The 27,790-nt window shown below is 38.0% G+C and overlaps 1 protein-coding gene across 1 annotated transcript in view; it reads left to right on the top strand.

Moving 5' to 3' along the window:
* The first annotated feature begins 3,463 nt into the window (after positions 1 to 3,463).
* Positions 3,464 to 27,790, top strand: part of TDRD1 (tudor domain containing 1) — a 38,995-nt gene continuing 14,668 nt past the window's right edge. The window contains exons 1-15 of the mRNA XM_014867845.3: positions 3,464 to 3,788; positions 5,855 to 5,913; positions 13,138 to 13,282; positions 15,376 to 15,481; positions 16,199 to 16,262; positions 17,310 to 17,411; positions 17,644 to 17,826; positions 18,352 to 18,495; positions 19,302 to 19,473; positions 20,563 to 20,649; positions 22,188 to 22,355; positions 22,477 to 22,584; positions 23,733 to 23,903; positions 25,304 to 25,546; positions 25,946 to 26,083. Coding sequence (XP_014723331.3) covers positions 3,488 to 3,788; positions 5,855 to 5,913; positions 13,138 to 13,282; positions 15,376 to 15,481; positions 16,199 to 16,262; positions 17,310 to 17,411; positions 17,644 to 17,826; positions 18,352 to 18,495; positions 19,302 to 19,473; positions 20,563 to 20,649; positions 22,188 to 22,355; positions 22,477 to 22,584; positions 23,733 to 23,903; positions 25,304 to 25,546; positions 25,946 to 26,083 — 2,191 coding nt within the window. The 5' untranslated portion in view covers positions 3,464 to 3,487. The remainder of the gene's footprint in view (positions 3,789 to 5,854; positions 5,914 to 13,137; positions 13,283 to 15,375; positions 15,482 to 16,198; positions 16,263 to 17,309; positions 17,412 to 17,643; positions 17,827 to 18,351; positions 18,496 to 19,301; positions 19,474 to 20,562; positions 20,650 to 22,187; positions 22,356 to 22,476; positions 22,585 to 23,732; positions 23,904 to 25,303; positions 25,547 to 25,945; positions 26,084 to 27,790) is intronic.

Raw genomic sequence — 27,790 nt, 5'->3', positions numbered from 1 at the left:
TTGCAGTTATTATTATATTGAATATACAGTGTTTTTCTGATTTTTCATTTGTTGTAAGACATTTTACATTTTTGAAAACTAGGATTCTAAATGGTAATAAAGGCATCACAGTTTTTTTTCTTCTTTTAAATGGACATATGTGCAGGATTTTTTGACGTTTAGAATTTTAATGGGATGATTTGTAGAAGTAGAGTTACCAGATGAGTGGCTAGGAACATTTTTAAGACTATATATGTGTATTCATATATCTCCAGATTGTTTCCCTGAAAGAGCAGATTAATTTACGTTCCCTTCAGTAATGTGTCCTTTTTTTTTTTGAGGAAGATTAGCCCTGAGCCAACTGCTGCCAATCCTCCTCTTTTTGCTGAGGAAGACTGGCTCTGAGCTAACATCCATGCCCATCTTCCTCTACTTTATATGTGAGATGCCTACCACAGCATGGCCTGCCAAGCAGTGTCACGTCCGCACCTGGGATCCGAACCCTGGGCCGCCAAAGTAGAACATGCGCACTTAACTGCTGCACCGCCAGGCTGGCCCCATGAGTGTCCTTTTTAATTGCACCCATGATAGAAAGAAAATAACACAGTTATTTCCATGTGAATTTTTATTACAAATGAGGTTGAACATTTTCCCCCTTATGTTTATCAACTAATTGTCATTTTCTATGCATTCTGTTCATGCTTTTGCTCATTTATTTTATTGCTAAGTATCCCTTGGGCTGCAAATAACAGAAGGCCCATGGGTTTGTGTGTCTGATGCCCCAGCAAATCTATGCATAGGTAGATCAGGACTGGTGTGACAACCGTAGGATATGGCCAAGGGCATCAGGCTCTTTGCATTTTCTGTTCCACCACTCTTAGGTTGTGCTTTCTTCCTTATGCTTATTGCTTCCCGGTTGCAATATGGATGATATACCTTTAGGCCTCAGATCCACATCGCAGGAAAAAAGGGGCAAAGAACCCTGCTTGCGGCGCCTGTCCCTGTTCATCAGGAAAGGACAGAGCTTTCTGAGAAGCCCCTCTCAGGAGAATGCTGATTTGGGCCAATATGTAGTGACTGGCTCAAGCTGGCAAATCTAAGGTGGAAGATGCTGTTTGGGTCAGTCAACCGCAGTGTCCGCTGCAATATGTTTTTACTCTTTATCCCACTTTTTTGAAGGTATCAAATTTGTAATTTAATAATACTTATTTCCTGGACCCTTTAGTGTGTTCTGTAAGTTTTTGACTTTATGTCATCGTGTTTGCTCTCATTTCCTTGGTAATATTTTACCACTTTTAAACTAAAACAAAAACATAACCCTTCACCCTCCAGTGTGGTGTTGCTGGCTGATTCCCTGGGAAGGACAAGCTGAGATGGAGATTTTTGTGGTGTGATGAGTGTATGTGGGCTGTATGTTACCAGTGTTTTTGGAGTTAGTTGAGGTGGCCTTTGTAGTCCAGTACATGCTCAGTGCTGGAAAAATGAATGTTCTTGGTTGTTTTGGTCTCTATTAGATCAAGTTTACTATGTTACTAAAATATTTATACTGCTTGTTTTCCATCTGTTGACTAGTGTAGGCAGGCGTGTCTTTCTTGTGGACTGTATTTCTCCTCCAGTCAGTTTTTGCTTTATACATCTCAGAGTGACATTACTGTGATTCAAAGATTCCTGGCTGCTCTCTCTCCTGGAGTGTTTCTTTTATCAATGTAAAATATCTTTCTTTGTCCTAATATTTTCCACCTTGGGTTCTATTTTATCTGCTATTAATATTAGCATTCCACCTTTATTTTGGTTATTTGCAAGGCAGATGTTTTAGTCCTTTTATTTTCAGCAGTACCATATAATTTTGTTTTATGTGTGCCTTTTGTGCATAACACCTAGCTGGATGTTTTTCTTCCTAGGTCTATCTTGCTTTCTTCTCTTTTCTCTGAGACTAAGTCATTGATACTTAGATTACTTGGGCTTGGTCCTGTCATCTTATTAATGTTTTCTATATACCATGCTTGAATGTTTTTTTTGTTGGATTGAGATTTTTTTTTCTTCTGTGATTTTAAAGTTATGCATTGTTTCTGTTGTTGTGGTAGTTACCCTAATATTTAAATGCATGTTCTTTATATTTCCTGTATAAAGTCTAGGGTTACTCAGTATTCGTATCGCCACCCAATTTCCCCTGGAGGTTATTTTCCTTTTGTAATTTCACAGTATCCCTCTCTTTTCATACTGCATCCGATATTGTATTTCTCAGTCTGATCCTTCAATTTGTGCGTGCTTCTTGCTGCAGGTGTGCTTTCTCCGACAGCTGCAGGATCTCCCACCCAGCTGCTCGTCTGCAGGCTTCCTATTAGGGACCTTCCCAGGATCCGGTCCACTCAGAGTTCCCCACCTTTGAGTGTCCCTGTGTATTTCTTTTTTATTATTATTATTTTTTTATCTTTTCTGGATTGTCATTGGATTAGGCCAGGCCTAATTTAAAGAAAGAATTGAGATGGAAGTTTTAAGGCACCAAGGAGGAGGATTTTTTTGCTGTCTATCTTTTATTCAAAACAGGGTTAACATTTAGATATTACTCATGCTAGTTTCAGCTCGCCAGTGACTTTTTTTTTCCTAGAGCAGTTTTGGGAGGATGGGCCCAAGTTTTGCCTGCAGGCTACAAACAAAGCTGTAGGTCACTACTTCAAACAGAGGAGTTGTTTGTCTGCTTTTATTACTACCCCTGGGCAGGACTCGCAGTGTTCCCTAAGAGTAATAGGAAAACAACACATAATGTCTCCGTAGAGGTCTCTCAGAGGCACTTTGCAACAATATGTGCATCTTATTTTCAGAGAAAGGTGCACACAGATAAGTTCTTAAAAGCGATGGATACAAGTTACGATTTATGGAAGCTCAGCTGGAAATTATGAAAGCAGAGGACTTGGGGAAAACTCAGAATAGAGGTCAGCTGAGGCAAATTGCGACAAGGGAGGAAAGTGTTTACCGGGCGGGTGAGAGAGTGGACCTTTCTGGGTAGTGTGTTCCCCATGTGCAGGGAGGTAGCGCATAGCATGACGTGGGGGAGGGTAGAGGGATACTGAGAGGCGAGACAGGTAGGTGATGACCCGATTTAAACAATAACCTCTATTGTATTTCACCGTTAAGTTGTACACTCTAGCTTGGAAATAGTTCTTTTAAAACATGAAAGTCCTTTTGTGTTTCTTTCAAAAGCTTTTTAAACTAAGGAATGGTGTCAGCGCTGAGATTACTCCGTCAATGTCTCTCGAGTTAATCTTTCGTTGTCTGTTGTTGAATTCTGTTAAACTTGGAGTTTATACTTAGGGAATTGTTTTCTTGTGCCCACAGGGCCAGGCTTTGATAGCACGCTTAAGTCTGCTCTGGAATCATTCGTGAGAATTGTCTGTTATATAAAAAGAAATCACCTGGGCCTGCAGTGCTTCTACTTTTGTAATTAAAAGTTGCCTTTTAAATACATTTCTTCCCTTAGACTTCTGTGAATGTTAAATTGCCGCTTAAGATGATGTCAAGAAATAATCTGGAGACATCTGCTTGTAAAATGACAGAGCCATTTAATTTTGAGAAAAATCAAAGCAAGCTTCCATCACATGATTCTTTAAGAAGTCCTGGAGGACATGCTAACCATCCTAATTTCAGGTTGAAAAGCCCAGAGAATGGAAATAAAAAGAACAATTTTTTGCTTTGTGAGCAAACCAAACAGTTTTTGGCTAGTCAAGAAGACAACTCAGTGTCTTCAAGCTCTAATGGCACCAGTGGAGAAGTGATTGGATCCAAGGGAGACAGGAAGACACTGCCAACAGGTGAGTGAAAACTACAGGCTTAATACTTCTTGATTCTGATGGTCTCTTTGACTTGTCACAAATATGAATAACTACACACCGGTGGGTTCGCAACAGAACAACCAAATGGCTACCTTAAGTATTTGAGTTTAAATGTTAGTTTAGAAGGAAAACCCAGATGCCACGTAGCTCCCTTGATTGGCTAGATTAATTGCAGAAAGGATTCCTGAGGAAAGAATGTCTACAGATGAGCTTTTTTCCCCCACAATCAGAGAACTGTGCTAGGAATGTAGAAAGGAAATACACTCACTTTTTATGAGTGTTCTAAAGATTGGCTGTATTTTAAAAATACTATGCAAATTCTGTGCATGTAATAATCTAAGAGATTGTTTCATTTGATTTTTTTTTATCATTTCTTTAGTCCTAATTCTAAACACCTGCTTTTTAAGGTGGCTGGGCCCTGGTGGAATTTGGCCTCTGTGAATGTGTATGAGATGTGATCTTTGAATATTATGGTGATGGAGTTCTCAGAGTTTCTGAGATCCTCTGGGGTTTCCCAAGAGGTCAAAACTATTTTCCTAATAATATCAAAACATTATTTGCCTTTCCCCTGTGCTGACTTTACACTGATGGTGCAAAAGCAAACGTGGGTAAAGTGCTGGCACCTTAATAGCTCAGCTTTAGGCAGGGACACCAGCCTGGGCTAGAGGTCATTGAGTTTTTCATTTACATATGTTTGTAGTTAAGACAAATGAAAAAAGCCAGAAATGTGAATTTTACTTAAGAATGTCCTTGATAAAGCAGTAAGAATTATTAATAAATCTTGACCCTTGTGTACAGGTATTTTTAGTGTTTTGGGTAGCATTGGAAATTACCCCTGACTCGTGCTGCATACTGACGTGTGAAAGCGCATGTGCGAGTGTTTGAGTTGCGAGATGAATGGAAACTTTTTACTTGGAACATCATTTTTACTTGAAAAGAATGATGAACTATGGTTATTCAGAGTTATCTGGCAGTCACTTTCTCAAAAATGAACAAAGTGAGCCTGTCACTTTAGGGAAAACAGCTGACAGTATTTTGTTGCTAGCGATCAAATTCAAGCTTTCAAGGAAAAATGAGAATTTCAGGAAACTTGTGTCTGCCACTCTGAGCTTGACACCTTCCCAATACTTAAAGACTTTTCTGGTGATATGCGTGGGGATATTAACACACATGATTTTTTTGATATTGCATAATGAAATGTGTCAACATTTGGAAGATCTGTATTAACTCAGAGTTTCTCAGTCTTTTCCAAATGACCAGTGCATGATGTTGTGTAGCCATGCATGGGTGAAAATCCATTCGACGTGCAAGATAAATCAACAGATTCTAATGTCACAGTATGAAAAGTTTATTGATAGGGTTTTAGATTCCACTAACCCTTAAACTACCCCTTGAGTTTCAATGTGATATTAAGGGAAAGTATCCACAGTTATCTGAGAAGGCTGTTAAATACTACTTCTTTTTGCAACCGCATATCTGTGTGAGGCCAGATTTTCTTGAGATGCTTCAACCAAAGCAACAGACCACAACAGATCAGAAAAGCAGATATGCGAATCCAACTATTGTTAGTTAAGCTAAACATTAAAGAGATGTACAAAAATGTAAAACAGTGCCACTCTTCTCAATTTTTTTTTTGCTCTGGAAAGCATAGTTTAAAAAAAAAAGAGTAAATGTGTAATGCATTTACTATTTTTAAGTAAATGTTTTTAAATTCTTAGTTTAATTTCTGAGCCACATAAACAAAAACTCTTTGAAGTCCTCAGTGATTTCTAAGAGTGTGAATGAGTCAGGAGTTCAAAAAATCTGAGAACTGCTGCCTTAGTGAAGAAAGGAAAGTTCACAATGTGAAGAAGAGTAGTCGAGGAAATTTCAGACAAATCCTTATTTTTCATTAAGAAAAGTAGAATGTTGCTTATTTATAGTGTAGTTTTAAGACTATTATGATACAGACTTACTATTTGAATATTACCTAGTTATGATATTGTACATTTTCAGAAATAAAATAATATTTGGCTTTTATTAGACATTATGTTTTTCCTTCCCAGGAAACTCAGTGTCACTGTTAAATGTTGGAAATAATTTACCACCCAAGGAAGTAAATAGTGTAAGTTATTTTCTTTTTTAATTTGTGTTTTTATTTTGGGTAAAAAATTCTAAACATTTTTGTATTGTGTGAATAGAGTTATTCAATTTGCAGGTATTATTCAAAGTCAAACTTCATTTCTTTAACCTAGTACTTGAAAAAACATTCAACTCTTTCCTTTTAGGTAATTGTAGATAACATAAAATTGTAAGAAATAGTAGAGAATCTTGTGTAGCGTTTTCCCAGTTTCTCCCTATGGTAACACACTGCAGAACTGTAGTATAATAGCACAACTAGGATATTGACATTGATACAGTCAAGATACAGATGATTTCCATCACTCTAAGGATCCCTTATGTGCCTTTTTATGGGGCCTTCTCCCCCTCCTTAACCCCCGCTGGTCACTGATCTAATCCGTATTTCCACAATTTTGTCATTTCAGGGATGTTGTATAAATGGGATCATACACTATGTAATCTTTTGGGATTGGGTTTTTTCACTCAGTGTAATTCTCTGGAGATTCATCTAGGTTGTTGTATATCAATAGTTCACTTCTTTTTATTGCTGGCTGGTATTCCATGGCTTATTTAACCATTCATCCATTGAAATACATCTGGATTCTTTCCAGTTTGGGGCTATTACAAGTGAAACTGCTATAAACATTCACGTGCAGGGTTTTATGTGAATATAAGTTTTGTTTTTTGTTTTTAGCTCAAAGATAAATGCCCAGGAGTGCAATTTCGGGGTCACATAGTAGTTGCATATTTAGTTTTTTAGGAAGCTGCCAAAATGTTTTCCAGAGCAGCTGTACTATTTTACATTCCCACTAAGAATGTGTGAGTGATCCAGTTTCTCGTGGTCCAGCATCCTCACCAGCATTTGGTTACTGTTAGTATTTTTTTCTCCGTTCTCACAGGTGTGTGGTGATATCTTAGTGTGGTTTTGTTTTCCTAATGGTTAATGATAAACATCATTTCATGTGCTTGTTTACCATCTGTATATCCTTTTTGGTGAAATATTTCTTCATGTCTTCTATCCATTTTCTAACTTGGATTATTTTTTTTACTGCTGAGTTTTGAAAGTTCTTTGTATATTCCAGATTCTAGTCCTTTGTCAAATATGTGATTCACAGATATTTTCTCCCAGTCTGTAGCTTATCTTTTCGTCATTTTAACAGGATGTTTAGAAGAGAAAAGTTTTTAATTTTAATGACATCCTGATCAATTTTTCCTTTTATGGATTACGCTTTTGGTGTCGTCTAAGAACTCTACTACTTTGTTTTTTTTTTTGGAGGAAGATTAGCCCTCAGCTAACTACTGCCAGTCCTCCTCTTTTTGCTGAGGAAGCCTGGCTCTGAGCTAACATCCGTGCCCATCTTCCTCTAGTTTATACGTGGGACGCCTACCACAGCATGGCTGCCAAGCAGTGCCATGTCCGCACCCGGGATCCGAACCAGCAAACCCCGGGCCGCCGAGAAGCAGAACGTGTGAACTTAACCGCTGCGCCACCGGGCCGGCCCAGAACTCTACTACTTTAGATCCAGAAAATTTGTTGGTTTTTTTTCCCAAGAAGTTTTACATTGTTTGTGGTCCATTTTGAGTTAGTTTTAAGTTATGAGACTTAGGTCAAGCTTGGTTGGTTTGTTTTTTTCACCTTGGGCTGTCCAATTGCTCCAGCACCATTTGTTGAAAATGCTCTCTTTCCTCTACTGCATTGCTTTTGCACTTTTGTCAAAAATTAGTTGGGCATAATTTTGTGGCTCTATTCTGGATTCTCTGTTCTTTTCCACTGACCTATGTATGGGTTTGTCCCTCCACCAATACCACACAGTACTTAAGCTATGTAATAAGTCTTGAAGCCATATCTAGAGTGATCCCTCCCACTTTCTTTCTTTTTCAGAGTTGTTTTAGCTAGTCTAGTTCTTTTGCCTTCCAATATACACTTTAGAATAATCTTGTCCATATCTACAAAGAAATCTTGCTGGCATTTTGATCGGAATTGCATTAAACCTCTATGTCAATTTGAGGATTAGTGACATTTTTGCTGTGTAGAATCTTCCAGTCCATGAGCACAATCTGTCTCTCCATTTACTTAGTCTTCTTTGATTTCTTTCACTTTGTAGTTTTCAGCTTACAAGTCCTGTGCACGTTTTGTTAGATTTACACCTAAGTAATTTTTTTAGGTGATTGTAAATGCTATTATATTTCTTATTTCCACGTGTCATGTTCATTGCTTATATATATATATGTATATATATATGGTTGATTTTGCATATTTATCTTGTATCCTGTGATCTTGCTGAAATCACTTGTTCTAGGAGGTTTTCTCTTTGTAGATTCCTTGAGATTTTCTACATAGACAATTATACCATCTGCAAATAGGGACAGTTTCATTTTTCGTTTTTCAGAATACATGCTTTTGATTTCCTTTTCTTGCCTATTGCGCTGGCTAGAGCTTCTAGCACTATGTTGAGTGAGAGTGGTGACAGTGAGCATCTTACTTTGTTTCCAGACTTAGGGGCAGAGTATTGAGTCTTCCACTGTTAAGTGTGATGTCAGCTGTAGGATTATTATAGATATTTTTATTAAGTTTGTGAAGTTTTCTCTATTCCTCCTTTTCTGTTTTTATCATGAATAGGTGTTGAATTTTTTCAAGTGCTGCTTCATCTATTGATACTGTGATTTTCTTTTCCATTAGTCTGTTAATTTGGGGGATTACATTGACTGTTTTTTGTTTGTTTGTTTTGTACTAAGGAAGATTTGCCCTGAGCTAACATCTGTGCCAATCTTCCTCTGTTTTGTTTGTGGTTTGCCACCGCAGCATGGCTGACAAGTGGTGTAGGTCTGCACCTGGGATCTGAACGTGCAAAACCAGGCCGCTGAATTGCAGTATGTTGAACATAATCACTACACCTCGGGGCCAGCCCCTCCCCCTTTTCTTCTTTTAATATTTAACCGGGCTTGCATTCTTGGGACACCTCACTTGGTCATAGTGTATAATTACTTTTATATATTGCTGAATTACATCTAGTATCATTTAATAAGGATTTTATATCTGTTTTCATGAGAGATCTTTGTAATTTTCTCTTTTTTACTATCTTAGTATGGGTTTGGGTGTCAAGGTAACACTGGCTTTCTGGAAGAGAGATTGAATAGAATTGGTGTTGATTTTTCTTTAAACATTTGGTAGTAGTCTCCAGAGAAAACCATCTGGGCCTGGAGATTTTTGGGGAGAGTTTTAAAATTACGACTCAATTTCCTTCATATTTGTAGGGCTAGTCAAATTATCTATTTCATACTGTGATAATTTGTGATTTTTTGAGGAATTGGTCCATTTTGTCTGCATTGTGAAATCTACGTGTGTAGAGTTCAAAGTATTCCGTTAGTATCATTTTTATGTCTTCATGGTCTGTAGTAATATATCCCTTGTTTCATCCCTGATATTGTTAATTACTGTCTTCTCTGTTTTCTTCATTGTCAGTCTTGCTAGAAGTTTGTCAATTTTATTGATATTTTCAAAGAACCAGGTATTTGTTTCATTGATTTTTCTGCAAGGTTTTATTTTTAATTTCATTGATTTCTGCTTTTTCTTTATTGTTTTCTTCCTTCTACTTCCTTTGAGCATGTTTTATTCTTATTTTTTAGGTTCTTGAGAATGGGAACTTTGATTATTGATTTGAGTCTTTTCCTCTTTTCTAACATATGAATTTAGTGCTATAAATTTCCCTCTTGGCAATGCTTTAACTGTGTCCCACAAATTTTAATATGTTGTATTTTTGTTTTCTTTTAGTTCAGTGTCTCTTTTATTTCCCTTGAGATTTCCTCTTTGACTTATGAGTTATTCACAAGTGTATTGTTTAGTTTTCAAATGTTTAGAGATTATCTGTTATCATTTTGTTAGTGATTTCTAGTTTGAGTCCATTGTGGTTGAAGAACACCCTCTGTAGGATTTACATTATTTTAAATTTGTGGAAGTTTGTTTTATGGCCCAGGATGTGGTCTATCTTAGTATATTTTTTGTTGGCACTTGAAAAGAATGTGCATTCTGCTATTGTTAGGTAGAATGGGTCTATAAATATATAACAGAACCTGTTGGTTGGTGGTGATGTTGAGTTCTGTATTCTTGCTGATTTTCTATCTAGTTCTATAAATTGTTGAAAGGAGGATATTAAAGTCTCTAGCTATAATTATATATTGTCTGTTTCTCTTTTCAGTTGGGTTTTACTTCACACATTTTTCAGCCCTGTTGTTTGTTTGGTGCATACACATTTATAATATGTCTTGTTGGATTCACCCTTTTAGCATCCTATATTGTCCCTCTCAATGTCTAGTAATTTTCTTTGCTCTGAAATCCACCTTATCTGATATTAATATAGCCACTCTTGTTTTCTTTTGATTAATATTTGCATGATATTTATTTTCCCATCCTTTTATGCTCTCTATATTGTATATAGTTTCTTATAAACAGCATATAGTTGGGTAATGTTTTAATCCACCCTGTCAGTCTATCTTTTAATTAGTATATTTAGATCATTTAGGGCCGCCCTGTTGGCACAGCAGTTAAATTTGCATGTTCCACTTTGGTGACCTGGGGTTCGCCGGTTTGGATCCCAGGTGCGTACCTATACACTGCTCATCAAGCTATGCTGTGGTAGGCGTCCCACATAAAATAGAGGAAGATGGCATAGATGTTAGCTCAGGGCCAGTCTTCCTCAGCAAAAAGAGGAGGATTGGCGGCAGATGTTAGCTCAGGGCTAATCTTCCTCACACACAAATAAATAAAATAAATAATTTACATTTAATATAATTATTGATAGTTGAGGGTTTGTCTCCCATTTTGTGTTTTGTGTTCTGTTTTCTTTTTCTTGCCTTATTGTAGGTTATTTGATACTTTCTATAATCCTATCTTGATGTATCTATAGTGTTTTTGAGTGCATTTCCCTGTATAACTTTTTCAATGGTTGCAAGTATTATATGTGCACAATTTGTCACAATCTACTGGTGTTATCATTTTACCAGTTTGAGTAAAGTATAGACACCTTACCTGTCTTTATATCCATTTACTCTTCCCCATTTATATCTTAAATATTTTCTCTGCCTAGATTTAGAACTATTTCAGACAGTGTTGTAATTTTTGCTTGAATTAACAAACATAATTTATAAAACTTAAAAGTAGGAAAGTCTGTTGTACTTACCCATATTGTTGCTTGATGTGTTCTTCCTCTCCATTCATTCCAACATTCCTTCCTTTATCATTTCCTTTATAATTAGAGAACTTCCTGTAGCTATTCTTTTAGGATAGGTCTGCTGCTGACAAATTCTTAGTTTTCTTTCATTTGCAATGTCTTGATTTCATCTTCATTCCTGAAGGATACTCCTGGATAAGTTTCTCAGTTAACAGTTCTTGTCTTTCAGCACTTGAAAAATGTTGTGACACTTCCTTCTGCCCTCCGTGGTATCTGAAATCTATTCTCTTTTTAATTGTTTTTTCTCCTATAGGTAAGATGTTGTTTCCCTCTCTCTGCTTTTTTTCCCTTTCTCTTTAGCTTTAAGAAGTTTGACTAACAAGTGTCTTGTGTATATTTTTTTTAGTTTATTCTGTTTGGGATTTGTTAAGCTGCTTGAATTTGTAGATTTATATCTTTTGCCAAACTTTGGAAGTTTTGGCTAATATCTGAGTACTTCTTCAGCCCTGCCTTTTTTCTCCCCTCCCCCTGGGACTCTGAAGACATGAATGTTAGATCTTTTGTTATAGTCCCATAGGTCCCTGAAGGTCTGTTCATTTATCTTTTTTCCCCCACTCTGTTTTTTCTCTGTTGTTCAGATTAGGGAATTTCTATTGTTCAATCTTCAAGTTCACAGATTCTTTCTCTGTCTTCTCCATTCTCCTGTTGAGCCCACCCATTGTGGTTTTAACTTTTGTGACTGTACTTTTCAGGTTGAAAACTTCATTTGCTTCTTCCTTATCTCCTCTGTTTCTTTGTGAGAGTCTCTTATCATTTGTTTCAAGCATGTTCATAATTGCTTGTTGAAGTATTGATGACTGCTTTAAAATCTTTGTCAAATAAACTTAATATCTCTGTCATCTTGATATTGACATTTTTTTTTTCATTCTGTTGTGATTATCCTGGTTCTTACCATGACAGGTTATTTTCTATTGAAACTGGGACATTTTGGGTATTATGTTATGAGACTCTGCATCTTATTTAAACTTTCTATTTTAGCCAGCTTCCTCTGACACTGTTCCATCAGTGGGAGGGGGATGCTGCCAGGTGGGAGTAGATATCCAGATTCTCCACTCACCCTCTGTTGAGACCCAAGTGGGTGCTCTTCCTTGCTGCTGGGTGAGGGTGGTAGTTCCAGCTTCTCACTAGGCTTCTTCTGATACCTCCCTGGCTGGGAGTGATGAGTGCCTCATTACTGCTCCCCATATACTCTCTACTGACACAGGGGTGGGGTGGGGAGAGAGTGGGTGGGCCACAGGAAAGATAAGAGGTGGGAGAGTGTGGAGACACTCATCATTGTTGAATGGTGGTGAAAAGTCCTGACTGCCCTCTAGGCCTCCTCTTAACCACCTTAATGGTGGCACTGGGGGGAGGGGAACACTCATTACTGCCAGGTGGAAGTCCAGGCTCCTCATGTGGTCCCCACAAGGAGACTCTGCAGGGATGAAGTGCTGGCTCCCTACTCTGTTGGCCTTCTCTCATACCACCCGGGTGGGAGAGTGGGGATACCTCGTTATGGCCTGGTGAAGGTGGAAGTCTAGGCTCCCCACTCCCCCCTTGCTGTTGGGAACGGGGCCACAGTTTTTCCTATGGTGTTTGTCTGGAGTAGAGCAGTTACTGATCAAAGTTTCTGTCCTGCCAGGCTACCCCTTTCCTGGTCTTTTGGCTAGAGAGAACAGGTTTTTCGTTGGGGTTTTTATTGTCTGTGCCTTTTGGCATTTCTGGGTTGCTGACTTCTCCAGCACCCTCTCTGGGATATATGAGGCAAAGAGAAAACTCAGGGAACGCATCTCCTGTTCTTCTCTGGATCCTAAGGTTCCTAGCTGGTCTGCTGCCTTCTTCCCCTGCTTTCAGAGTTGTCTTATATTTGTTTTCCGTATAAGTGCAGGGTTTTTACTTGTATTTAACGGGAGGGATAGGGAAAAGTGCATATACTTTCTCTTCCCAGAAGAGGAAGTCCCAAATCTAGTATTTAAAAAAAATTATTATCCAGTTCTAATATTGCTCTTCTCTTCTCTTAGAAGCCGAGCAATAATGTGCTTCCTGCAAAGTCAAGAAAAATACATACATTGGTTGAGAATTCCTTATCCGTAAATAATCCGGCGCTCTTCAACTCCTTAGGACCTCCTCTTCGGTCAACAACTTGCCATCGCTGTGGCCTGTTTGGTAAGCATATTGCTCTCAGGTGTCTGAATATTCCTCCATACATTAGAAAAATATTTTTGTTGTGGAAAATTTAAAACATACAGTGTAAACAGAATAGTATATACATACCATATACCCATCTCTCAGCTTCAGTAGCTACCAGCATGCTACCATTCTTATTCATCCATACCCCCCTCCCCTTAACTGCTTCTTTACTTGGTTATTATTATTATTTTTTCTGGTGAGGATGATTGTCCCTGAACTAACATCTGTTGCCGATCTGCCTCTTTTTGCTTGAGGAAGATTGTTGCTGAACTAACATCTGTGCCAGTCTTTCTCCATTTTTGTATGTGGGATGCCACCACAGCATGGCTCGATGAGCAGTGTGTAGGTCCACGCCCAGGATCCAAACCCACAAACCTGGGGCCACTGAAGCAGAGGGGGTGAACTTAACTACTACGCTACTGGGCTGGCCCCCCTTGATTATTTTTTATAGTTTTATTTTTTTAGTTTACGTGCATTGAGATACATAAACTCAAACCCCTATCAAGATAAAAACTGTTTCCGTCTTCTCAGAAAGTTCCCTCATGTCCCTTCCTAGTCACCTTACCTTTTAGAGGCAACTACTGTAGTTTTTTCACTGTAAGTTAATTTTGCCAGTTACAGAATTTCATATAAATGGAATTGTACAGTATGGACTCTTTTGTATAAAGCTTTTTCAATTAGAATAATATTTTTGAGGTTAATCTTGCATGCACATTTTTTGTATGTTGCTGAGTCTTCTGTTGTATGATTGTACCACAATTTGTTTCTCTCTTCTTTTGTTGATCACTTTGCTAGTGTCCAGCTTTTGGCTATTTTGAATAGAGCTCTCTTCACATTTTTGCACAAGTCCTTGTGTGGACATAGATTTTCATTTCTCCTGGGTACATATCTAGGAGTAGACTTGCTAAGTGAAAGGGTAGGTATATCTCTAACTTTATAAGAAATTGCCAAACCATTTTCCAAAGTAGTTGTCCCATTTTATGTTTCCGTTGGTAACAAGTTCTGGTTGCTCCACATCTTCATCAACATTTGGCGTTGTCAGTCTTTTTAATTTTTGCCCTTCTCATGGATATGTAATGGTATCTCTTTGTGGATTTAAATTGCATTTCCATGGGGCTGGCTCCATGGCCGAGTGGTTAAGTTCGTGCGCTCCGCTGCGGTGGCCCAGGGTTCGGATCTTGGGCGCAGACATGGCACCACTTGTCAGGCCACGTTGAGGCAGCATCCTACATCCCACAATAGAAGGACGTGCAACTAGGATATGCAGCTGTGTACCGGTGGGGGGGCGTTGGGGAGATAAAGCAGGAAAAAAAAAAAAGATTGGCAACAGTTGTTAGCCCAGGTGCCAATCTTTGGGGAAAAAAAAAAAGGAAGATTGGCAACAGTTGTTAGCCCAGGTGCCAATCTTTGAAAAAAAATAAAAAATAAAAAAAATAAATTGCATTTCCTTCATGGTCAGTGATCTTGTGCAGTTTTTATGTGCTTACTGGCTATTTAGATATTTACCTCCTTTGTTTTTTCCTATTTCTATTAGAGTAGGGGCATTCAAGGCCAGCCTGGTTTGGTTTTTGTTTCTTTCTCTGTTTTTAGATAACTTGTTTTCTTCTGCCTGGATCCTGATAGGATTTTTTTTTAAGACTTCATTTCAAAAACTTCCTGGGTGTTTCTCTTCATTGGTTTTTGTTTTGTTATTTTTTTAATGGTGCAAAGTAAGCCATGTCAGAGTCTGCTTGCCCAAGTCTGTTTTCACTACCACAAAATTTTATGTTTCTTTTTGATTGTTCCTTTTATAACTTGTGTTCTGGGCTCTGCTTGAGGAAGGTCAGTTATGTTTCCAGTCTGTCCTCCCTCTCATTTTCATCTTTGCAGTCCTCCTTGTCTGCGTTTTGAGAGAGCTATGAAAGTTTAAACTTAACACCTAACCATAAACAGCATAATCTTCTTCATATAATCGTCTTGATGTGATTAGTAGAATGGTGTTTGATATGTCTGGTCTTTGAAAATGTCTTGCTTTTGACAACAAATACTTGGAATCTAACCTGGGTGATGTTGCGGGCTGTGTGCTTCAGGCTCGCTGAGGTGTTCACAGTGCAAGCAGACCTACTATTGCTCCAGAGCGTGCCAGAGACGAGACTGGTCAGCACACAGCATCATTTGCAAACCTGTTCAGCAAAAGTAAGTGTGTGTGGTTTTTTTTTATTCATTGGAAAATATTTTAAAATAAAGGTTTTTTTCCTGATAGTTTGAGGATCAGATCAGGTAAGCAGGCCATATCTCTGTAGAAATTGTTACTTTTTACTTATTTATTGAGGTATAACATAAAGTGTACAAGTCTGAAGTGAACAGCTCTACAAACTTGAGTTTTCATGAAGATAATTTAATTAGATAGTATATGTTGAGTTGAACCTTAAGGGAGTTTTTTTTTTTTTTTTTAACAATTAGAGCTTTAGAAAGCCTTACTTTTAGTCATGTATACTTCCCTGAATTTTGATAAGGTGGGACTCTCATGGTGCCTTGTGAATTGAGATTTTAAAAAACGTAAATCTTACTTGCATGGCATTTACCAGTTTACAAAATAGTTTCACTCTTTGCTCCTCAGAACTTTGTTTAAGTAATGTAGGAGTTATCTCCACTTTACAGATAAGAAAACTGAGCCTGGGAACTGTGGCTGCCCGCTTTCGTCAGGTGGCCTTGGAAGAAGCAGGCCTGTGCACAGGGTGGACCACGGTGTAGCCAGCATTGGGGTGTTTTACCTTGTTACTACTGTGATTCTCTCTGGAAGAAGCTGTTTTGCTCTTTTTGCATTTTGTTGATTGAGAATTTACATAATTGTGGCCCCTACTCTTAAATGACTCTGTACTATAAGTATTATAATCAGTTGCTTTATTTCAGTTTCCACAAACCTGAAGATGATAAATCGCCTTCTGAAACAAAGAACGTGGAAGTGAAAAATGAGGTATGATACACATACTCTGCCTTTCAAGTAAATTTTGAATGACTCATCTTTACTGAATTAAGAGAACTTAAGCTAAATAAAATACTTATGACTTATTTCTACATTTCATCAGTGTTGATTTAAAAACAAAAGTTTCCTATTGAGTAAGTCTGTACACCCTAGTGATTGATTTGGTGAGTTGTTGGGGGTCTTTGAGCATTGTTTACGCCCAGCATTTTTCCAGAAAGGACTTGCGATGGCTCTCGCTCAGTATAAAATCGTTTGGACTACCGAGAGAGTCCCTTCTTTGTAGTCCCTGCATGTTCACGTTCTCTAGCTTTGTGTACTGGATTCTAATGGGGCCCAGATATCTAAGGAGCATTTTTTGTGTTAATACGTGTCTTCCATTTACATTACTATATGGGCTAAAAAATTCATAATCTGAAAAATATTGGTCGTGTCCAACTCATTTATAGAAAATTTTTAGCCTCCTCTAGCTGGTCTTAGCTTCTACCTTTAAAGCTAATTCTTCTGTGCGCATCTCAGTGGAGTTCCTGGGAGTTGTGTTCTGTGCAAGTGCGGGTCTTGTTCCAAGACAGGATGGCTGTTTCCTCTGTCCTTAAAGACAGGTCCCAAGGTCAGGGGCCAGAAAGGCAGTCTCCTCCCAGCTCTGCTGCGAATGCTGCTATGCTGCAGTGTCAATAAACCAAAATCCTAAAACCCTGTCCTGAAAAAGAAAAAACATATTTATATAGTCTGACTTCCTCAAATATTTATTCGTCCGAAAGCGTTAACAGGTGGAAACTTAAAAGCTTACCCTCCCCCCCGTTTTTTTAAAAATAAATTCAACATTATCTTCACCATCCTGGCCTGATTCTTGGGTGATCCAGTGCTGTGTACACTTCCTGCGAACAGTGGGTTTTAGTGACTCTTGAAGGTGTCCACTACTTCTCTACTCTCTTATTTAAGCCTGGGAGTCAGGTTATCTTGGCCTACAGCAAATAGTGGTCACAGTATCATTGAAACATGTATTTGTATGTAACTCACATATGTGTTTTTTCAAACCAGAGTGACTATCCCCTTGGAGTTCCTGAAAAAGCCATTTGTGCTGATAAAATAATGTTTTCTGATTTGAGAAGTGTACAACTCAGGAAAACCATGGAAATAAAGGTATTTTTTGTTTAATCTCCATAGACAGACATTCAAAGAACTATAGATTTTTGTTTCCTTATTTCCTATTTTAATTTGAGTTCATAAGGTAGCTACAAAATAGATCTGATGAAATTGATGAAGGTTGTGAAAACTGTCTGCAGCACTTTCTGTGTCTTAGTTATAAACCTTTAAGAAATTTACATTTCCTTGTGTTCCCGGTGAATTATTACATCTTTTCTGTCTTTGAAAGGGTACAGTTACTGAATTCAAACACCCAAGTGACTTTTATGTGCAGCTATATTCTTCAGAAGTTTTAGAATACATGAACCAACTCTCTGCAAGCTTAAAGGAAACACATGCAAATATGGTGCATGAAGAAGATTATATTCCTGTTAAGGGGGAAGTTTGTGTTGCCAAGTACACTGTTGATGAGGTAACTCCTAATGAAATGAATTATTTAATAAGGTGTTTTAATTTACTTTGATCGTATCAACTTGACACCAGAGCTTTTAATAATGCATTAGATGGCTTAAAGCGAGACCCTGGTCACACTCCTGTTTCTATTCCTCCATCAGTGTTCCAGATCTGTTCACTTCCTTCCCCCCTGCCCTGGCCCTCTCCAGCTCTCTTCATACGCTCCTCAATTGCTGGTTACAGACTGATTGCTAGTTGTAGAGCTTGTGTTCAGTTGTGTAGCTGAGGCATTAGTGTGTGATAGTCCACAGGGCTAGAATAGCTTGGGAGTCGTTGTGCATAGTCAGGTGTCCTAAATAGACAATTTTGGGGATTTCTTAGCAAGATTATTTGAAAATTAAGTTAACTTGTTAATTGAGTGCCTCAGAACAGAACAGTAGCCTTTTGCTTTGCGTGTTCTGTAGACTGGTTGAGAGTTGTTAAACCTAAGATTGTGAAATGCTGTTTTGAAGCAGTGTACCATTATACTGTATTTCCCTTTCAGACCTGGAACAGAGTAATAGTACAAGATGTTGATATGCTGCAGAAGACGGCTCAAGTCTTATATATTGATTATGGAAATGAAGAAGTAATTCCAGTAAACAGAATTCACCAATTAAACAGAAGCATAGACTTGTTTCCTCCTTGTGTGAGTCTCTTTTACTTTCTAAAAATTCCTAATAGTGTCCCAAAGGAGCTGTTTTTAATGTTTTAATGGACACAATATTTGCTTGTCTGTTCTGCCATGGTTCTTCTTTAAAATTACCTATTGTATACCTTTTACTACATAAACACCTATTAGCTTTCTTGGCTCCATTTTATTAGGTCTTATTTAGTGAAGTACTACCTCAGGTGAGAAACTTAGCATTTTTAGGGACATCTTATCAATCTGCTCTTTAAAAACAATCGTTTTTATATTTATTACATTATTTGGAAGTAACCTGAATTTATATGTAATTGAGGGATAATTATTGTCCTTTCATGAAGTTCTCAAGCTTCAAGTCCCAAAAGTAAAAGCATTGTGGATAGAGTACCAAGAGAGGCAAATAATTGTTTGTCTGGTTAGTACTTGAAGATTCTTTTTTTTTTTTTCCCTGAGGAAGATTAGCCCTGAGCTAACTACTGCCAGTCTTCCTCTTTTTGCTGAGGAAGACTGGCCCTGAGTAACATCCATTCCCATCTTCCTCTACTTTATACATGGGATGCCTACCACAGATGGCTTTTGCTGGGCGGTGCCATGTCCGCACCCAGGATCCAAACCGGCGAACCCCGGGCCGCCGAGAAGTGTAACGTGCGTACTTAACTGCTGCGCCACTGGGCCGGCCCCAGTACTGGAAGATTCTTGATAAATTTTCAGTATGAAATAGATTGTCTTTTAAAAAAATCTTCACATAATTAATTAGAGTGGCATTTTCAAATGTTAATTTTTTTAGTAATTTCCATAAAATCTTTCAGGCCATAAAGTGCTTTGTGGCCAATGTTATCCCAGCAGAGGGGAACTGGAGCAATGATTGTATCAAAACCATTAAGTCACTGTTAATGGAGCAATACTGCTCTCTAAAGATTGTCGACGTCATAGAAGAGGAAGTGCTTAGCTTTGCTGTGGATGTTATGCTGCCAAGTTCAGGTAAGCTCTGAGTCTTTCTTTTTAAATAGAGCGCTTGGTATGTTATTTAGTCTGTACCTGTCGCTCAGAGAAGAGATAGAAACATGAGGTGAGGCCAAGTAAGCTCATCTCCGGAGTCGTTCAGATCGTTACTGAAAGCGTGACTGCTCTTGGCAGTTGGCAGTTTGTCAAAGACATGGCACAGATTCATAGAGTCAGGTGAATTAAAAGGCTGCATCGAGGCTTAGTATGGGGATAACTATATTATCCTTTTGATATGGCCATTATAATATCTACTCCTGATTTCTGCTATATATTGAGAGAAATTCAAGAATTTCTCTATGAATTCGTCTGTCCTTATCATCATTGCGTTTTTCTTTGCACAACCTTCACAGAACTGCGTTGTGTTAGCATTGAGACTGTAAGTACGTAGAATTTAAGTAGTGGAAATGGAAACACTTTGAAATCCTGTTCTTTTCTGACTTTATATGTGTTTGAAAAGTGACTTCTCAGTGTGCTTATAATTGCCTCTGAGTTTCCAAAGTATTAGTCTGCTACTTTTAGAGACCCAGCGTCGGTTGGTGACTTGGCAGAAAGTTCCATTAATCTTGTTGTGAAATTAAGTATAAAATCTATTTATTTTGTTTCTTTGCTCTGTATTTTCATGTTATGACTTAAGCTTTTGGGTACTATTTCGGGGAACTTGAAATTTATGTCGATGCTTGCTAACCCTTGTTTCAGCCATACTTGGAAAAAAAGTAGTCTTGTGTCTTAAATTTATTTTTTCTCATAAATGTTGGTCATACTAAGCATGCCAGTGTGTTGGTAACTAAATGTTTCATGTTATTCAGGATTTTGAACTGAAATATTTTCATTATATTTTCTGTCAAGTGATGATGGGAATTTTGCCTCAGTTTTTAAAGCTGAGCATTAATAAACTATATTTTGCACATAGATAACTGAAGTGGTCAGAAATATGCCAGTGTACTAATAACTGTAATCTCCAGATCATGCGATTATGACTCACTTGTTTTGTGTTTATGTTCATGCTTTTACTCTCATACTTGGTATAATACCTCAATGGAGATAAATTTTCTTAATCACTTTTAGGAAAACTCTTAGACCACGTGCTTGTAGAAATGGGATATGGCTTGAAACCCAAGGGACAAAACTCTAAGAAGCAAAGTGCAGATCCAAGTGAGTATACAGGTTAATATCGAACAGTACAGTGACTTCAGTTATTGAAGAACATCTTCTCTACTAAACGAAGAAGGCATAACTGTCACTCTGTCTGACGTAATAGAAATGATAACCATCCTATAAACTTGATGTAAGAAAGATGAGACTTTTTTGTTTAGTAGTGTATTTTTTTCTAATCTTAATCTTCCCTGCCTATTTTCCTTCCCTGTCTGTCTTCCAGGTTAATCCTTGACATGATAATTATCAGAGATTATAAAGTAGTAAATATCATGATCTTTTTGATTGAGGAATTTTTAGCTAATATTTCCTTAGTTTAATTTGTTTTTCTTCCTTACTGGGTATTCCAGCAATAATTAATAGGGCTATAACATTCTACTCTAGGAGGATGGTCGGTCTGAAGTTTTTTACTTCTCATTTAATTGTGTGTGTAGTTTTTAGTCTAAGAAGAGAACCAAGAAGTTTTACTATCAGCCTTTTATTTTCTCGTTGACTGGTCCTGTGTTGGTTTTTCTAGTCTTTCTTTTACTTTGCTCCTTTACCAATTACTTTAGATGTAGACATTCTTCATTGTCTCTTGTTCATTCATCCAGAGGTGATGGCCAGATTAACGGTGCCATGATTGGACGCATCCTGTCACATAAACAAACGTGACTTATCCTTAAACCTGCTTTCTCCCTCGCCTCCCATCCCTTGCCCCTCATTGGTTGCCATGTCTTTATTGATTCTTCTTCCTAAATATCCTTTGTATCTGTCTTTTTTTTTCCTCCTGCCATTTTTCTAGTTCAGGAATCCTTATCATTCATGGATAATTGCAACAACCTTCTGATTCTTTTGTCTTCTGTGTATTCTTACAGTACTGCCTATATGATATCCCTAACACACAGTGTTGGTGTGACCACCCTGCTGAAAAGCTGTCAGTAGTTTTTTGCCGTCTAGGGGAGAAAACCAAACCCTTAGTGGTCTAATAGTAGTCATGGTTGAAACAGTAAATGGTGGTGGTGTCTTAGGAAGAGTGTGGAGTGAGGAAAAGTAGTGAGGGAGATAAACCTGAGGCCTACAACAGCAAGTGAGAAGCCATGATGGGAGAGCTGGGAAGGGAATGGGGAAAATGTTGCCAAAGCCACAGCAGGGTGAATGCTTCTAGGAGGGAGTCATCAGGAATAGCAAATGCTGCAGTGGCATCCAGTGGCAGGAACAAAACATCTGCTGACCGATGTCTGCTTTCCTCAGGCACTGTGGAGGTGGGCAGCACAGGCACTCGGAGAAGAGGTTATAGAGCCGTGTGGTAGAGGGGGTGCCGGGTGCATGCGAGCACCTGGGAAGGGCCCCTCGCCCAGGCTGGGGGAGAAGACTTGTCAGAGTGACAGCACACTGAGCAGGAAATAATCAGCTTTCTGGGGGGTTGGGAGTGTGTTCCAGGAAAAAAGAGCAGCATGTGTTAAGCCCTAGAGGTGTGAAAGAGCATGGTGGGCCTGAAAAACTGAAAAATTGGATTAATGAAACCAAAATGGCTTAGTTTTCTGTTTTCTGATAAGGTGATCCTGAAGACGTTGGAAAAGTGACAGCTGAAAGCAAAATCGTAGTAGACAGAAGCGACCTAATCCCCAAAGTGTTAACTTTGAATGTAGGGGATGAGTTTTGTGGTGTGGTTGCCCACATTCAGACTCCAGAAGACTTCTTTTGTCAACAACTACAAAGTGGACGTAAGTAAAGTTTCTTATTTGTGCCATCAAGATAGCATACTTCAAGAGACTCAGCATGCAAAAATGAAGATAATGTGTAGACTTGTGTTTCTTTTGTTTAAGATGTGATCTATATCTACAGATAAGCTCGCTGAACTTCAGGCATCCCTTAGTGAGTACTGTGGTCAGGTGTCTCCACGCTCGGATTTCTATCCAACCATTGGTGATATCTGTTGTGCTCAGTTCTCAGGTAAGGAAAGAGAGTATCATTGAATTATTTTTACTTATAATTAAGTAAAAACAAATGAAACAGAATCTTGCATTTGCACTGGATGGCTGCATTTGAAACTTGGATATTAAAATGAACCGATTATGTTTTCAAATATATCCAATTAAACTGAATCAAAATGTGTAAGGGAGCGGGCTGGCCCCGTGGCCGAGTGGTTAAGTTCTTGCGTTCCGCTGCAGGCGGCCCAGTGTTTCGTTGGTTCGAATCCTGGGCGAGGACGTGGCACTGCTCATCAAACCACGCTGAGGCCACATCCCACATGCCACAACTATGAAGGACCCACAATGAAGAGTGTATACAACTATGTACCGGGGGGCTTTGGGGATAAAAAGGAAAAAATAAAATCTTTAAAAAAAAAAAAAAAATGTGTAAGGGAGGAGGGCCCATGAGTGTCAAGGAAGTGGGGGGATGGTAAAGGAAGTTTTTATTGTCTTAGCAGCCCTGAAGATTTTTGGAGACTGGTGCAGATAATTCTATTTACATCATTATGTGAATGTGCCATCTCCCAGGGTCGTGTCTTCACCAGTTTTCTTTGGAATAAACAGCCAAAGGGCCTGGAAGCACAGAGCTGTCATGGCACAGCCTCTGTAGCTGCACAGGTCTTGCCTTTGATGACTGGGTTCTGTTATTCTTGGCTGAAGGGAGGTCCAGTGGCCTCACAGAAGAGGAGATACAAGTATGCCTCTGGTAAATTGATTGCTTGGTTGGTGGAATCTGGTTAACCCATACTGCCAGGTATTCTAGAATTAGCCCTGCTTGATGCCTTAACCAGTGGTTCATGTATTGATCAAAACCTTGTGGATTCACCTGATCAGGACATGTTCTCTGTCCTGATAAGCTAGTGCTCTGCTGGGGAGACAAAGCATGTAAATAAAATGACAGCTTACAGCATTAGTAGTCCAGTAAGGTGTGAATAAAGGTGACATTTAGGAGTTGAAGGCTTCTGGTAAGCAGAAGTAGCAATGTTAAATAAGCATTCATTGTTCAATAAAGCTTGATCTTATGTTAAAATAAAATCTACAAATGATAATCTCTAAATTTGGGAGGAAATATTTTTGTTTATATCTCTGTTGGAAAATCATTTGAAACTGAGTCTCTCCTATTTTCAGAGGATGATCAGTGGTACCGTGCCTCTATTTTGGCTTATGCGTCTGAAGAATCTGTACTCGTTGGATATGTGGATTACGGAAACTTTGAAATCCTTAGTTTGACAAGACTTTGTCCCATAACACCAAAGTTGTTGGAACTGCCAATGCAAGCTATAAAGTGTGTGCTGGCAGGTATGAAATTTTTATGGTCCCCATACTCTTAAAATACTAAAACCTAAAGTAGGAGCATTGAATTGAAATTACTGATATGATAAAGGAATGTGCTTAGTCATAACTTAGTGCAAAATAATTCTTAATAGAACATTTAGTAAATACTCTCTGTAATAAAATAAAATTTAATGACGTCTCGTGGAATCGAGTGTTCTTTTTGCTATTTATAGAGCCTGCATTATTGATAAATATCACAGGTGCCTATTAACTACATGAAGTAGGAGAAAACCTAGTTGTAAAAACAATGAGAACATTATGATCATATGCTTAGGAATCACTGTATGTCCCCTTAGCAAAAGGGGCTTCTTTCCATGTCAACAAATTGCCTTCTACAGTCTTCATTCAAACTTACCGTAATTTAGCTAGTCTCCAATTACCAGAAGACTATTTCCAAGTTTTTGCTGTTAGTAATGTTATTTTAACTGCATTTTGCAGCCTCTTCAAGACCATTTCCTTAGGATAGGTTGCAAAATGTACTTACTTTGCAAAATATGTCTGGAGGGGGAATGGAGGTGTTCATGGGATGCTTCTTTTCATGTTTGGGGTACATATTGTGAATATTCTCCAGAAAGGGTTAACTAGTTTATACATCTACCAGAAATGTATGAGGTTAGTCAATTCCTTCCCCCATTGGTGCACCAAATAGATATTTCTATATTATTTCATCTTGGCCAGTTTTGATAAGCTAAAACTGAAATCGTTTAAATTTGCTTCATTACCAGTGAGGCCAAACGTTTTTTTGTAGGTTACTTGGCTCTTAAATTTTATGTACTTACCAGGCATAACCTTGAGGTTGCCGATTTGTAAGTGCCTTTCAGCAAATGCTACAGATATTTCATGTATTAATGTAAGGGACCATTATTTCTTCCTGGATTGTTTTATACTTTTGTTTATGATTTTTTTTTAACTTTATTGAGATATAATTTAAATACCACAAGATCCACTGTCTTAGGTATACAATTCAGTGATTTTTAGTAAATTTACTAAGTTGTACAACCATCACCTTAATCCACTTTTAGGACATTTCCATCCCCCCTGTGAGATTTCCTGTGCCCACTTATAGTTAATCCTTGCTCCCCAGGCAACCAATAATCTGCTTGGTCTTTGTGGATTTGCTTTTGTGAAATGTTCACAGTGATGAAATTGTGGTTTTTTACCTAGAAGTATAGAAGCTGTTTACAGGCTTTTTCTTTGTAATTTTTCTTTCATTTCGTGTTTAGAAAACCCTTCTCAGATGGAACTTTTTGGTTCCAATGTTTATCGTAGATTACTTAAGTTTAACTTTGTGGAAATTAGGAGGTAAATTTCTAAATGCATGCTGTAGGAAATATTTTAACATTCTCTTAAAAATTCTTTGTTAGGAGTAAAGCCATCATTAGGAATTTGGACTCCAGAAGCTGTTTGTCTGATGAAAAAAAGTGTGCAGAACAAAATGATGACAGTGAAAGTAGTGGACAAGTTGGAAAACAGTTCCCTGGTGGAACTTATAGATACATCCGTGACACCTCACATCAGCGTTGCTAAAGTTCTCATAGACACAGGCTTCGCTGTGGGGGAAACGGGGGCCCTGACAGATAAACCCAGTGACAGGAAAGAAACTAGTGGTGAGTAAAATGTCTACCTGATAATGTCCGTGCTGGAGTTCAGGTGGTTTTGTGATTATGTGGGTTCTCATACTTTCAGAATTGATGTGAGTACCTGTCATGTCAATTTTTAAATCAAGCATTCATCTAAATACATTTAAGAGTGTGTTTGAGAACTGAAAATTTGTCAGAAGGTTTATGGCAGCTGAACAGTCAGAAATGTGAATTTGGTTTTGAAGAAGAACCAAATTTTCAGTGAGGTAGCAATGGTTAATTGTAATACTGTTTAACTTTCCTCAAATGTTACTAAGAAAATCATTGAAAGTTTAGTTGTTCTTCAAAAGCAGATTCCCCAGCAACCCCACCTCCTAACCCAACTCTGGCCATTTGTTTTTACAAAATGTTCATCTGTTTTCACAGTTCCCCTAGGTGTAGAAGCAAAATTAAATCCATTGGTGTGGACGTGGGTTGAACTTGCTGTTGACCAAACAGTAGATGTTGTGGTCTGTATGATATACAGTCCTGGAGAATTTTATTGTCATGTGCTTAAAGAGGATGGTAAGTTGACTCTTCTCGTTTCTTTCTTTTTACAAATACGTTGGTGTAGATGACAACTCCGGATGAGTTTACTGAGTGATAAAAGTACTTTCTTTCCAGGAAGGGCCAAGTGGGTATTTGTACTTCCGAGGAAGATTGGGTTATACTTAGTTGACTTTTATTCCATTTTAAGCCATTGTTTCTTTTTTCAGCAATCTCTAAACCAGTTGAGATTTCAAAGACTGCCTCCTGAATTCATTTTCGAAAATTAAATTTAATTGTTGATTCCATTGAAGTTTAACTTACATATGGATAAGTGGAGAAATAGGAGTACAGCATAACAAATTATCACAAGTCAAAACACTTACATAACCAACATCTAGGTCAAGAAATAAAACATTACCAGTAACCGGGAAGTTTCCTTGACGTCTTCTCTGATTACTACTCCTTCTCTCTTTCAAAAGAGAGATACTATCCTGCCTTCTAATAGCATAGATTAGTTTTTCCTGGTTTTGAACTTCTCGTAAATGGAATTACACACTATATAGTCTTCTGTGCCTTGCTGCTTTTTTTCCACATTGTGAGATTGGGCCATCATTTTCACATGTAGCTGTCGCTCATTTTTCATTGCTGTATCATGTTCCATTGGGTGAATGTACTATAATTTATTATTCCTTTCTACTGTTGGACATTTGGGTTGTTTCTAATTCTGAGCTATAAAATAATGTTGATATGAACATTCCCTTACAAATTTAGTGAACATGTGCATACGTTTCCATTGAGTATATTCCTAGGAATGAAATTACTGGCCGTATCTTAGAGAACTTGTATATTTTCAGCTTTGGTCAATGAACGCCAAAAAATTTCCAAAGTGGTAATAACAGTTGTCAGTTTAAGAGTTCTAGTTGCTCCACATCCTCACAAACACTTGGTGTTTTCTGTCAGCTTCCTTTGAGCCAGTCTCATGAGCATCATTGATTTTAACTTTTTCTGAAGCTTTGTTTTTCTCTCTGTCAAATGAGGACATTAAACTAGGTAAGTCCTTGTCTGATTCCCAATTTGTGAGATTTGTTATCCAGAATCATCTGGGAGATAGGCCACTATTTCATAAAGGATAAAATTCAAAATTTTTAAAGTTACATTTATTTTCATAGGTGATCGTACAAGCATATGGCACAAGATTCATAAGTTTAAAAAGTACATGGAGCCAGCCGAGTGGCACAGCAGTTAGGTTCGCATGCTCTGCTTTGGCAGCCCAGGGTTCGCTGGTTTGGGTCCCAGTTATGGACCTAGCACTGCTTATCAAGCCATGGTGTGGTAGGCGTCCCACATGTAAAGTAGAAGAAGATGGGCACAGATGTTAGCTCAGCGCCAATCTTCCTGAGCAAAAAGAGGAGGATTGGCGGTTGATGTTAGGACTAATCTTCCTCAAAAAAAAAGAAAAGTTACAAAAGTATATGTAGTGGAAAATAAGTTTCACAGTTCCTCTTCTCAATTTTCTAAATATCTTCTCAGAAGTACTCTATACATATGCTTGTATGAATGTATATATTCCTTTTTATGAATGCATAAATGGGAAAATACTGTAAATAATTTTTGCACTTTGCTTTTTTCTCCCACTGTATCTTGGATGTCAAATCACATGGTATTTTCTCCATTTTTTTAAATACATTTTTCATTTTGGAATAATTTTAGATTTACAGAAAAGTTGCAAAGGAGGTACAGAGA

Source organism: Equus asinus, chromosome 2, assembly GCF_041296235.1.
Source record: "Equus asinus isolate D_3611 breed Donkey chromosome 2, EquAss-T2T_v2, whole genome shotgun sequence".
NCBI lineage: Eukaryota > Metazoa > Chordata > Mammalia > Perissodactyla > Equidae > Equus > Equus asinus.
The sequence above is the reverse complement of the archived record's forward strand: the minus strand, read 5'-3'. Positions and strand labels throughout refer to the sequence as shown.